Source organism: Vespa velutina, chromosome 1, assembly GCF_912470025.1.
Source record: "Vespa velutina chromosome 1, iVesVel2.1, whole genome shotgun sequence".
NCBI classification, from domain to species: Eukaryota; Metazoa; Arthropoda; class Insecta; order Hymenoptera; family Vespidae; genus Vespa; species Vespa velutina.
The window spans coordinates 4,413,875-4,428,487 of record NC_062188.1 but is presented as its reverse complement, the minus strand read 5'-3'; the positions used below and the strand labels follow the sequence as shown (position 1 = coordinate 4,428,487).

The 14,613-nt window shown below is 29.8% G+C and overlaps 1 protein-coding gene across 3 annotated transcripts; it reads left to right on the top strand.

Annotated features, from left to right (window-relative positions):
* The first annotated feature begins 1,320 nt into the window (after window positions 1–1,320).
* On the top strand, window positions 1,321–6,705 carry LOC124949268 (signal transducing adapter molecule 1). 3 transcript variants are annotated; one of them, XM_047494084.1, is made up of 11 exons: window positions 1,321–1,780; window positions 2,371–2,531; window positions 2,606–2,851; window positions 3,004–3,079; window positions 3,160–3,363; window positions 3,448–3,567; window positions 3,632–3,823; window positions 3,910–4,136; window positions 4,222–4,427; window positions 4,521–4,532; window positions 4,630–4,757. In XM_047494084.1, exons 1-10 carry the CDS (start codon window positions 1,738–1,740, stop codon window positions 4,525–4,527), a joined length of 1,482 nt encoding a protein of 493 aa, XP_047350040.1. In that variant the 5' UTR covers window positions 1,321–1,737; the 3' UTR covers window positions 4,528–4,532; window positions 4,630–4,757. The 3 variants fall into 3 exon arrangements, with proteins under 3 accessions (XP_047350040.1, XP_047350032.1, XP_047350023.1); XM_047494076.1 differs by lacking the exon at window positions 4,521–4,532 and having other exon boundaries at window positions 1,322–1,780; window positions 4,633–6,705; XM_047494067.1 differs by lacking the exon at window positions 4,521–4,532 and having other exon boundaries at window positions 1,322–1,780; window positions 4,630–6,705.
* The last annotated feature ends 7,908 nt before the right edge of the window (window positions 6,706–14,613 follow it).

The window sequence follows — 14,613 nt, the reverse complement described above, 5'->3', positions numbered from 1 at the left end:
CGGATAGCATGTATGGGAAAAATGGCTTTCATCTCGAGTATGGATCTCGTTAAAAAGCGTTTCACTCGAATGAAAGAGGGCGGAAGTTGATTATAACTAACTAACGACTATGCGACGTAAAAGTAACTAATTGATAATTAAAAATTACTTTTCTCTGGTTGCTCTACTTATGAATGAATCATTGGTAAAAATAATCAGATGAATATTATTTATTATCATTTATTACTTTTATTATTATTATTATTATTATTATTTTTTTTTTTTTTTTTTTTAAATCGTTGGAATTTTGCGCCAATAATAAACAAAAAAGAAACAAAACAAAAGAAGTTTAAACAACGAATGTCAATGAGCCGATTACGTAAGTGAATAATAATTCAGAAGGTAATAATTTCGTTGGAAACACGAGCGTTCTAATATCTGAGTTTCGTGTTCAACTCTCTGCGAATTTTCTCGACGTAATCGTCAGATAATTTGCCGACGTGTCAGCAGTCATCGTGGCTACGTTGCATCGCGATAATAACGCGATGCAAAAGCGCGGGACTTTCCAATTATTTGCGCGCAGTTCGTGAACACTACGAAAATAATTTTAACGTTGAGAAAATAATTCTGATAATCTAAGGTTTTGCTTACTTCATTTTTTGCCCTTCAAAAGATCATTTCTCTTTGTTCTTTTACAGAATAAAGGATATTATCCATTGTTCTTAAAATATTATATGATTTTTTTTTTTTACCAAATACAAACTGTCTTCTACTATTAAAAAGTATACACATCATAATACACAAATAACGTTAAAAAATTAATAGATATCATAATAACTAAATTGATTTGATTCATTCCTTTGAAAGTATTTCATCATTCTTGATATCTTTCGTCCTGCAAACGCCATCTTGTATTTCTCCATGTAAATTCTAGAATCAAGTGTAACACTATTTTGAAATTCACGAGTACAACATTTACATTAAATAATTAACGAATATACGCGAATAAGATTAAAACAAATTTAATAATTCAGAAAGATTTTATCTTTGCTGAAAAAAAATAATTCGATGACTTTTCAAATGCTATTTTAACTTTGAGTGAAATCACGGTCAAATGATTGAATTTTACGTGTCTTTTATGTTTATGAGAGCGATTGTATATAGAGCTTCGTGATATTTAAGAGCTTGAGATAATTCAATTTTCAAACCTCGTGAGAATGAGTAATACTCCGAGTTTTCATATAGTTTTGAACAATTTATTCACCGCGAGATGTCAGTAGCAATACGAGTGCCCAATGTTTCGATATATCGAAACTCGATTAGCTTTATCCTCCTTCTCGACAGTCCTATATCTCATCAGAAACCTTTTCTTTTCATTGCAGTACAGAAAAGCCATACTTGAAGAAACCTGTAAATTATCTAACCTACATTCCAAGTAAAATTCCTTTCCACGTTTAGATCGCAAGATTTTCAAGTAAATTACGTGAAACTGACATTTCAATGTTTATATAAATTTTTGATGTGACAGCTCGTGGTTAGCTGAGGTCGACATTTGTTCGATAGTATCGAGCTTCTTTGGCAGCTCGAAAGTAAAATGGCACTCGATCGTAGATTAGAATGTTATTAGTCATTCGTTGTGTCGTGTTTGTAAGTAAATATCAGCTGAATGTATAAAGCGAAACGAAGAGAGATTCCATGACGGCGTCTATCTGACGGATATTTTATAAATAAGTCCAGCTGATAAAAATCTTACGAAAAATGGGCCTTTTCCCGAATTCATCGCCTTTCGATGCTGACGTCGGTGAGTGAACAGTATAATTCTAGCCTATCCTTAATTCGTTTATGATCCAACGTTCTTAACAGGAGACTCATCGATTGAGAATGTGTTTCATTTTATTATATTTCTTGAATACATTGATATATCGTATCGACGATGCACTATCATTTGCAACTATTGAAAAACCAAAACTCTATAATGAAGGCATTAAGCGGTTGTTGACGTTTGACCTCTAATCGAGACTTCAAAAGCGCATAGATTTTCTGCAACGATCGCTTTATGACCCGCCTTTTATCGCAGTCTATTTTTTACTGAGATTATGATACATTTCTGTTTATATCAAAATACATCGGCTTCATTGAAATAAATAAAATTAAATACTTATGAGATATGAAACTTAATTTACATCAACATTGTTTTAATATTTCTTTTTTTTTCTTTTTTCTTTTTTTTCTGTTTTCTTTTTTTTCATACATTATATATTTTTTATATACTTATTTTACTTGTCTCTAATGAAGGATTAATATATTTTTATTATATTAATACATTAATTATTATAGACAATGAACTTTATTGTTATAACAATTTTTTTTTTGTACATTTGTTTGTCATAGAGAAAGCAACGAATGAAAATAATACATCAGAAGATTGGGAGAAGATATTGGAAATCTGTGATCGAATTGGTAATTCTTCTCAGAATGCCAAAGACTGCTTACGTTCTATTGTTAAAAGATTAAATTCTCAAGATCCGCATATTGTTATACAAGCCATAACAGTTAGTACCTTATCATTTGTATGTAAGCTATAATAATATTAAGATGATTATTTTAATTGTGTCTTTCCACTTAGTTATTGGATGCATGCTCAAGCAATTGTGGAAAAACTTTCCATTTGGAAATAGCATCTAGGGACTTTGAAAATGATTTGAAAAAAATGATTAATCATTCTCAACCTAAGATTGTGGAAAAAATAAAAATACTTTTGAAAAAATGGGCTGAAGGTGATTTTAAAACAGATCCTCAACTTAATTTGATTCCAAGTTTATACAATAAACTTCGAAATGAAGGACTTGATTTTTCGAGTGTATCAGAGACAGTAAGTTGTAATTAATAATTTAGTAATTTTTATTAATATTTTATAATGAATCAATATCTTAGATATAATAACCATTATTTTTTTTACTTTTCATTTGAATTTTCTATTTGAAATTGATATATATATATATATTCATTTGTAAAAACTTTCAGCCAAAACGTTCCAGCATTTTAAGTAAAGATCCAAATGTAGTAACAAATTCTCAAGAGGAAGAAGATCTAGCAAAAGGTAATCATTTTGTAAATTTAGTAAGAATTTAAATTATCACCTAAATAAAATAAACAACTAATGCTTATATTCATAAATAGCTATCGAGCTCTCACTGAAAGAAAGTAAACCTCAAGCGAGTTCCTCTCATGGTTCACCAGCATCTAAAAAAAGTACTAGTTTATATCCAAGTGTAAATTCTATGCTTACTACCTCGAATACATCAGAAGGCCGCAAGGTTCGAGCTCTTTATGATTTTGAAGCAGCTGAAGATAACGAATTAACATTCTTAACTGGTGAAATAAGTATGTTAAAATTAAATAGTTATATATCTAGTTTTAAATTGTTTCATATTATTTGCTTATGATTTACTATTAATCATATTTCAGTAAATATTTTGGATGATTCTGATCAGAATTGGTGGAAAGGTAGTAATCACAGAGGAGAAGGTCTTTTTCCTTCTAATTTTGTTACTGCAGATTTATCGGTAGAACCTGAACAGTTTACAAGTAAGTATAAGACTTGCTTTTCTTATTAAAGCAAATTCAATAAAAATAACATACTTATTTACAGAGTTAGAACATAGTAATAAAAAATTAGTTCAGTTTGCTGAAGAAGTAGAGGTAAAAACACTAAAAAGAGAACTGGAAGTGATAGAAGTGGAAATAGATGAAAAAAAGATGGATAGACTTTTACATTTGTTACATGAAGCTGATCCACAGTGTGATAGTTCATCTGACCCTCAAGAAATGCTTGATTTAGAAGGTATAATAAATACAATATATAAGATAATAATTATAATTAACTATTATATATATTAATATTAATATGCATGATGCATTACCTTACAGAACAAGTAACTGCAATGGGTCCATTGATTGATGCAGCTCTAGAAAAAGTCGATAAACGACACGCTCAACTTACTCAATTGAGTTCTGATTTGGTTGAAGCTTTGAATATGTATCATACATTAATGCGGGAGCCTCCTCCTCCAGCACAATCTAATTACACAATGCCTAAAATGCCACATATCTCTTATCCATTTCCTAATCAGGGACCACCACCACCATCTCCTCATGTAAGACTAATTAAAGCAAATATTTTTTTTTATGTAATTGAATTAATATTTAATCATAACAACACTTGTTTATCCTTACTTTTAGATGTTTAATGGAATGCCAACACCACATCAGGTACCTTTCTCAAGTACAGGTGGACCTCCAGCTCCACATGAATATATGGGACCTTCTAGTATACCAAATATGGCATTACCACCTCATTTTCGTATACAAGCTGGTCCTCAACCTCCAACAGGACATCCACAAGGTCCACCAGTGCCTGAACAAACACATCCCTATCAACAACAGGGGTATGTGCATTTATGAATATGACCTAAACATTTTTTGTGATCTTATGTGAAAGCTTAGTAAGTGAGATTCTTTTGTTTTCAACGATTTATTAGAGCTTGAAAAAGGTATTTTTGAAACATACGTTATCGACTACAAAGTGAAACCATCAATCTGCTTATTTCCAACTAAAAGAATAAATCAATGGTGTGCAATCTTATGTAGCAGATTTCCGCCTCAAACTGGTCCTGTGCCAGCTCAATATGGTCCACCGGGATCGACAGGACCTTCGATTAACCATCAACCACAATATGCTCCATCGAGTGGGCAACGTATGATATAAGTAAAAATTACGCGTTAAAAATTCACATTCTATTCTAACTCATGCTGTACAATATTACGATATTATAATTATTTAAATAAAAATACCCGAAATAGCCAAAGAAAATTGGTTTTTAATGAACGCTTTACGTTTGACTTTATATTGAATTTGGTATTATGTAAGCTTGTATTTGTAGATATACGCGACAGTGCATATATAAAAACGCGTAAAAACAAGTAATTTATTTAGTCTCTTTGAGCATTTTCATATTAGTTTGTAATTTTGGCTTTTTGATATACTTATGTATTGTGTTTGAATAACCTAATTCTTTAAAGCATTCCACATTTTAAATTTCATTATGTTTTATCATTTAAATAAACTTTAATGTTATGATTCGACACTGTGATATTTGAAAGAACATTTATTAGTTACTAAAGTGTTTTCGAAATAAATGCTTGGAATTTTTATCATAAAAGAGAATGATGTGAAATTAATAAGTCTTAAAAACTGTGTTTCAGAAAATCTTTAGTACAGATGTTGAATTAATCGTAATGTTATCGTAATGTCTTGTATACATGTTTTTACAACAGAAGTAACATTATATAAAAAAATAACAGCGTATCGATGAAATGCTGTTACTGGATGTATCTTGGGTTTTTATTCTCTTTCATGTATTCTTTGTACATTGTAATAATACTTTAAGAGATAACATATTGAATCTTAAAAGCATTGAAAATAAATTATAAATGCAATGTTATTTACGCATTATTGGAAAGAAAATTTTCATGATCTGGTCTAGTCTCTTTACTGTACATATAATAAGATTAATTCCTATTAATGGTTAAATGAGTTGTGTCATAAACAAATTTTTATGGAATGTTGATGCATTGTATTCGCATAATACTATTTTTACCGTCACAATTAAAAGCCTTATATCTTCGTCAGAAAGAAAGAAAGAAAGAAAGAAAGAAAGAAAAAAAAAAGAAAAAAAAAAATAAGAAAATAAAGTAAAATAGCACTCTTAAGATAATCTTTTGTAGCTACGAATATAGATTATGTAATTAAAGATACAAGTAAACTTGTTGACATTTTTGGCCATTTGACAGAACTTAGAATACATAGCTGTGATTGTGCAATACTTGTAAGAAATGCGAATTATACAAAATAGATAGAGAAAGCATAACGAGTAAAATAAAATAACGCGTTATGAATAACTCTATAATAGAATTATAAACACGTTTTATGTGAAATATATAACAAAAAAAAACTATGAATTAAATTTAATGCAAGTGACAAAATATGTCGATATTTTGCAACGATCGTAAACCAAGCATGAGGTTTTACATACAGTGTTATTAAATGATCGTAAGTTTTGATAGATTTTCTGAAAAACAAATGTACACTGTATACTATATTTAATAGCTCCATTAAACTATCATTATTTACGTTATAAAGAAACAACTCATATTGATTCGCATATGTATATCCATTAGATATAGTAAAAAATTAGAAGTATTGAATAATTGTAAATTATGTAAATATAATGCAGTAGATCCTTCATGTACCACAATACTCAATACGTGTTAAATAGTGTTAATGTAATATTTTCTAATGAATAATCAGTTTTTAATAGTTTATAAATGAATATATTACAAATTAGACACATGGTATAACCGTTTGATACAAAAGAAAGAAAGAAAAAAAAAAAAAAAACAAAAAAAAAAAATTTTAACGACATGCTTTCACTAATTTTGTATTGATAATTTTTTTATGATTTTGTAATTTTTTATCAGAAAATATATATTGTCCGTATACGATGCATGATTCTCTATTTAAATAAGAAAAGGTAGATCGGCACTTTATTTAAAAGCAGACATAGAAGCTTTGCTTTGTGAAATTTTTGAATAATTAATAAATTATTAGTATACTTTAAGATCATATACATATAAATGAAAAATTATACGTTCCTGAGTAGCTTTTTTATGATTATCCTTTTTTATAATAATACCCTGTTTGAGCTATCCTTTATAAAACTATAATCTATGTCATTTATTAATAGTTTCGTTTCAAGTTATTTGCACAGCAATCCTTAGCTAATTTATAGCAATGATTTTGCTAAGACTTCGTTCTGACTAATATACATATTGTATGTTAAATAATAACGATTGATGTATCAACAGGTAAAGGAATATCTTTCTAGAGATTTTTATTAGATAGTTATCGACACATTATTGATGATGAGATTATATAATATCGCACCATAGAATATCAGCATATCGATCCGTAATAGATCGATTGAGTCTTCCTCATAACTATTTAACTGATAAGATCGTTAGAGTAACGAGAAAATTCCCTTGACAATGGCATTCCTGGATCAACAATGAACTAAACAGCCTTGAAACATTCGCACTCTAGATCCTAGATTCTACAATCTGCTTCATATGTGACTGTCATAGATGACAAGAAATCATTTTTCTTTGTTATGTATTAAAGAAATGTAAAAATATCTTGTTCTTCGAAAGATGACATAATTTCAAAATTGAATAAATTTTCGACTTCTCGAAATAGTCGATAATTAACATGAACTATCCAAAATTATTAGGCATCTCTTACATATATATATATATGCGTGTATATATATATATATATATAGAATATATATATATACGATCTTGTAGAATCAATTTTTCTACCAAGCTGGAAGTCAGGGTCGAATTTGATGGACATGATATTTATAAAACATTCTAATCAAAATAATTCACGAAATGGAATTTTTCTATCAAACAGCCGCGACAGTTCGATCAAAACTTTTACTGCTCATCTATCTAGCTCAAGGGTACCTTGAGATCGCCTCTGAATGATGATGATGATGATAATAATGATGATGTTGGTGATGACGGCAACGACGACAACGATAATGTTGACAGATGGTGATCGGTTTGTCATAAGACACTATGTCAATGTTAATCTATTTCGCGAAATGAACAAGAGAGAAACTGAGCATCTGAAATTTAACTTTTCGCATCATTGAAGATTCTCAATCCTATCATTTAAAAAAACATTGTTATTAAGTTTAAGGCCGTACGTTCCGATGTAACGCACTTATCGAGTATCGTCGATCAAGGAAGAAACACATAATCGAGTTTGTTACGTCGTGTCTACTTATATTCTTTTTCTTTTTCTCTCTCCTTTTTTTTTTTTTTTTTTTTTTTTTTTTTTTTTTTTTTTTTTTTTTTTTTTTTTTTTTTTTTTTTTTAAGGAACAGTGATGTAGTTATGAAAGGTGCAAATTCGATCATCAAATTTATCGCTTTATCGAACATGACATTGACGATCCTCGAAAGGTCACCAAACTCGTAATCCTCGTGTTAATCCTTAATATGGTTTCTCATGTGAAGCCATTTAGAAATGGTTCAAGGCCGAACCTCGTTATGTTTTTCTCTCACTTCTCCGTAATATTTTGACAATATTACGTTTCTCGAAAAATTGTTAACAATCGACGAACCATTCTTTTTTTATTCTCTTTGACGAACTCGAAGCCATTCTATTATTTTTATCTTCTTTTTCATTTCTTTTTTTTTTCCAAGATTATAAAATCTTCTCCATTTTAGTTTGAAACAAAGCCAAACACATAATCTTTGTTCGTAGCTTTCGTTCGCGAAAGGCTGGTAAATATAAATTTACTATTTATGTCTATGTACTTCTCAATCCGTTCGGATGAGTTTCTTCGTAATAATCGTGTTTTTGTCCTTGTTCGTAGGCATCAGACTCTCATTGCGATCCGTGAAGAAGAAGCCGCGGATAATAACCATACGAGAGACGCTTCGACCCATTTCTCGAGGTCGTCAGTTCCGAAGAAAGAGAAAGAAATAAAAGAAAGAAAGAACGTTTCTTCGCTCCTTGAATCCTTGCTCTTTTCCTCATAATCTCTCCCTCTTCTTTTTTTTTTTCTTTTCTTTTTTCTTCTTTGACCGTTTTAGGAGTTAAAGTCGCGAGTACTTCAAAAGAAGAATTGTGTTTGCAAAATCATCTTGACACTCAACAACATCTTTCTCTCGATAATACTCATTATAACCATAAAGAAGAAAGAAAAAGAGAAAATCGAAGGAGCTTTTAATCTCGCGTAATTTTATTTTACATCTATATACTGTTACAAAATCTTGTTGTAAAATTCGACGTGGTCATTTATATTTCCTTTTGAAAACAACAAAGATCTAAGCTTTTATATATATATATATATATTCTTTTTTTTTTTATTTTTCTTTCGACGAAAGTGGTTGCGGATTAATCGAATAAAGAAAATACATCACGATCTTTGCTTAAACTAATGTCAGGGTTGTAAAATGTCTTCAATATCCATTTATAAATTATTTGTAGTTTCATCTTGTATGAAGAATGCAAAAGGCCCATTGTCATCTAATAACGAACAATCATTCTCTTATTCTTTTTTCTCTTTTTTCATCTCTTCCTTTTCTTTGGATACGACGACTATGACGACACGGAAGGAAAAACTTGAAACTCATTGACTCTTATTTACTCTAGGCCCCACGAAACAGGTTGTTAACTTTCGCCCATTCGTAGATATCGAGGAGAAAGCAGATGTCATTTACACGCTTTTATTCGTACAATGATGAACAACTTGAGTTCTCTATTGTTATTTATTTAAAATAGAAGGAAAAAATAGAGGAAAGTTTTCAAACGATGAAATATGATATTATATGTACATATATATGATACATATATATTCGTCTAATATAATACATAGGTATGACTAACTTTAATAGGATTATCTACGAATAAAAAGTACTTTAAAAAATTTAATTCAAAAATTTCTGGATTAATATCATCAGTCTTTTAAAAAGGAACGTAGAGTAACATTAGGTGAACTTTCGTAAGATCGTAGAGCAACGAATGGAACTGTGTTATCGAGATTCATCCTAGTAAAATTCGCACCATTATTCTGAGACAATGTTTATTGTTGTGACATGCCATTTTTAAGGATCGCAACTTTGAGTGCTTGAATAAAGTTGTTAAACTCGAGAGGAAATAATAAATAATAATAAAAAAATAAAAAAAATGAAACAAAAAACAAATTGTTTCAAAAGAACACGTAATACACAAACGAAAAAATTATTCGTTGTCTCGTTCGTAGTAAAAATAAAAAGAAAATAGATAAGTAATAAAAAAAATTAAAAAAATAAAAATACCACTTCATGGAGAATCGATAAGATTTCTAATATTTCAACACATTATATTGATTCTAAAAACCTTGATTGCCTTTGATCAAATTTTGATCGCATAAGATCGATCCGTTCTGTCTAATTTTTCTCCAAGAACCAGCCTCCTCTTCGTAGTAATAATTCAAGATTCCGCAATACAAAACAACGCTCCAGGTATAACACGCTTCGGAGATTTTACAGATAAGTCGGTGAGATTAATTGCAGAATCGCGTGGTGTCATATGTCAACGGATACCTAGGCATTATGTTGCTTGCGTACTTCACATTTCATTCGATTTTGTTAGCCTCTTCTGTAATAACATTGTACAAATGGTTCTTTTTTCTCTTGTGAATGTTTTTTTATTCGTCCTTTTATTTTTCTTTTTATTCTTTTTTTTTTTGTTAGTAGGCCTTTTCTTCTTTAATAGGTCTGTTTATTATTCATACTAATGTATCAAAAAAAATCTTTAATTGGGCAAGATCTACGAACTTCTCTTAATGTAATCAAGAAATAAAAATGTAAATTTGAGAAATAATGTAAATTCAATAAAATATAGATACTTTTATTTTACTATTTTTTTAATTGTATATATATATATATATTTTTTTTTTCTTTTTTAAATCAGTCCAAAGATTATTCCAGTGAAGAGAGCTTTTTGAAAAAGACAGTTCACCATTGAGAATTCATTATACATATACCACTTTATCTCCTTCCCAGAGAATTATTACAAACGGTCACACGAATCTTTCGAAACAATCTACTTTGCATTGTGTTCAAACGGACACAAAACATACGTTGTGCAAATTCCGTATACGGGGAAATAATTTACAATTCTGACGACATACGGATTGTTAGACTCGATATCGTTTCGTCTTCACCGATTATTCATCATAAACGAAAATATTTTATGTCGATGTGCAGAATCCAAAAAAAAAAAAGATATAAGATCCTTTCACATCTTATTTACATATCTTATTTATTTATATGTTTTTTGAGAATATTAAATTGTATTGAATGATGTTATCCTCCACAAGAAATTTCATTTGCATAAGATATGGATGACATTTAACGATCATTTTCTGAAATTTTCTTTCATCATCTTATACGAATAATCGTCCTTGAGAAACAAACGTTTTCTTTTCTTCGTTACATCCAAAAATTATTACAAGATCGCAACTGGACATTATTCATTTGAGAATAAACATATCGCATTTGCATCGAAAAGTTGCATCCTTTTCGTTGCATCGCGTGTCTCGTTATATACATATGTTGTACGTATGTACATACAAATAGGTTTACATTACTCAAAGAGAAACGATCTTTATCTCGCAACGATTCATTTATCATTATCATCCTGTAACAGAGATTCAGAAATCTTCTCCAATTTAAAAAAGAAGAAAAGAAAAAAACAGAAAAAAAAAATAAAGTTAACATTTTTCTAATAGAATTATGTGTGCTTGCGTGAGGATTATAGAATAGAACCTTGAATACTTCAAGGACAGCTAAGATTTCAATATCTACCTTCAAAACAAAGTAATATTTTTTCTAACGGAATCGCTTATACCATGTTAATACAATACTTACATTGACAACTTCGAGGTCAACAAAGATTCAAGATCATATTCTATGGGCCATGTATTTTTATATTCTTCGAATCTTCTTACATAATTTCATTATACCCCTTGTTAACGCAAGAAAGTATTTTTTGTTTGTTTGTTTTCTCTTGATTTCAAAAGAGAAAGAAAGAGAAAGAAAGAGAGAGAGAGAGAGAGAAGAGAAGAAGGAAGAAAAAAAGTGAAATGTCATTCCTAAATGAATTTTTTCTTTTTCCATGTCGATGAACTCAAATGACGGAGATTTGAGATAATTGAAGATTCTCAAGAATCCTCCATTTTCGTGTCGCTTATTTCTTAAATTTTTGTATGTTATAAAAAAAGAGAGAAAAAAAAGCAAAATAAAATGAAATAAAATAAAATAAAATAAAATAAAATAAAATCGTGTTAAAAATGTTCAGCGAAAAATCTCTTCAATACTCATTGCTCTTATTTCGCTCTACATCCGCCTCTGCTAAAACTCTCTCGAACTACTCTCTCTTTCCTCTATCATCACCAATCTAATTCCATTCTGCTCTAGCTCCGTTCTCCCGCTCTCTTTTCGCATTCCTCATCGATCTTTGCTTCGATCCTGTACACATAATATTTACTTTTAATTATCTCATTTATTAACATTTATATGTGTTATACCAGTTATATCCATATTTACGAATTATTATTTCATTTATTTAAATACGAATGAAAGAAAAAATTCAGATGCAAAATTTATATCTATTAATTATAATCAGATATAAAATTTTTTTAATAAACTTTTCAATAAATATATCATATATATTATATATGTATATATATATATATATATATATATATATATATATATGTATTTGCGTATATTACGTGTACACGTTTGTGCATTATCGCAAGCGAAGGCGCATCACGAGTGCACGTAACAGGTTTCGAGAACTTACCAACCTTCCAACCGATAGTTATTGCATCGATATGTAAACGGAGTGAGACGATATGCATTAGTGATTCCCTTGTGCAGTCATCGTCTACGTACTTGTATCGAAAGTTTGCTAGTCGCAACGTATTTACAAAATTATCGAATCAACTTAAGAAAAAAAAAAAAAAAAAAAAAAAAGAAAGGAAAGAAAAAGAAAAAGATAAACAAAGAAAAATAATTAACGAAGATGTTATTTCATGAGACGATCTAAATAACGAAATAAATTATTTTTCTTTTTTCTTTTATGCATATTATCTCATACGACGAGATTCACATTCATGCTATTCCATTATTTTTTATAAAAATCGAAATGTATATGAGTATATACTTCATGAATTATCTCAAATAATTTAAGATTGACATTTTTTTTTAAAGAAAATATAGAAAAGTACAAATCAAGTTGTAACGTGGATGACATTGACTATCCCGTTCCTCGTCGGCACCTTCGTTGCCATGGTGAAAGTTAACGAGGCGCATCTTCAAGGTCACCGTCGAAGTAAAAGAAAAAGAGGAAAAAGAGGATGAGTACAGATGGGATGAGGATCCACGTGATCATTTTTAAAATTCGGTGGACCTAGTTGATTGTACACGGAGATATCTTATAAGAAAGAGTCCATAAAACTCGTGAAAAAATGTAATCGTTGGGTGCCTAGGAAAGTGAGTTAGGAGAGAAGAAAAAGAGAGAGAGAGAGAGAGAGAGAGAGAGAAAAGATCGATATCTAAATTGCTCCAAGTGTTAATCACTCTATTGTGTATTTTTATTCGATAGACGCAAGCATACGTGTCGTGCCTACGCGATTATGAGTGAAAATACAAGAGAGAGAGAGAGAGAGAGAGAGAGAGAGAGAGAAAGAGAGAGAGAGAAATATATATATTACAACACGAGAGAAGCAATTACAAGCACGGATCTTCTTTATTTTTTTGTATTCGCAAAAACTACGATATCTATGAAGTATGTATATACGTATGTATTAGAGAATGTTGCTAATAGAATGATCGATAAAAATATCGAGTTATTAGAAGAACGATTTATATCATTTCTTACGAAAGACAGAAGAGAAGAAAGAAAAAGAAAAAAAAAAAGAACAAAGAGAAAAAGAAAGAAAAACAAGTTAATCTAAAAACAATTAATTCGATCAATTTAAAAAAATTGAAGAAAAAAGAACTTGTGTAAAGAAACTTACACGTGGGTCATGACTAGAGACTAGGTCATGACATATATGTATGTATATATGATCCATAACTAATAGGGACTAGGTCATAATATATATATATATATATATATATATATATATATATATATATATATATATATATACACATATATGATCCATGCCATAATTGTCAGGATATTTCTTTCTTCCTTTTTTTTTCCCCTTCATATGGAATTACATACAAAGAGGACATATCACACGCGACTCGAATCTTTTTACGACTTCTTGGAGAGCCCCATCAAAAAACCTCGCGATTATGCGGAAGGAACGTGCATTAGCACATAAAACAGGATAAAACGTGAATGGGCGCATGTTTTTTTTCTTCTTCTTCTTTTCTTTCTCTTTTCTTTTTTTTATTTTTTTTTTATTATTTTTCACTTGTCTGTGAGCCAAAAGAAAGAAATGGAAAGTTCTTCGTTCATTCTTCCCATTCTTGGTTTGTTGGGATAAATGCTCTTGTAATGTAAGACATTTTAAATATTCCAACGATACTGGTAATAGCTTTTAATGTCGTATCAATGGAAAAAAAAAATTTTTATCTCTACTATTATTATTATTATTATTATTATTATTACTATTATTATTAACTTTCAATGGGAATAGAAGAAACTCTAGGCGTCACTTTTAATACTATCGTTTAGAAAATCGGGAAAAATTACACAAAGAGGATGTGCTCGAACACGCGATTCGAACAAAGAAATCGTTTATCGATAAGAGAATGTAAAAAAAGGTTGAAAAGGGGAGAGAAAGAGACAGAGAAGAGAGAGAGAGAGAGAGAGAGAGAGAGAGAGAGAGAGAGAAGGAAGAAGGGTGAAACGAATCGCTTGACCTTTGAAAATGAACAAAATCGAATGTACGAGTGGTTAACCCCTAATAACAGGTCTCTAATGACGAGCAAG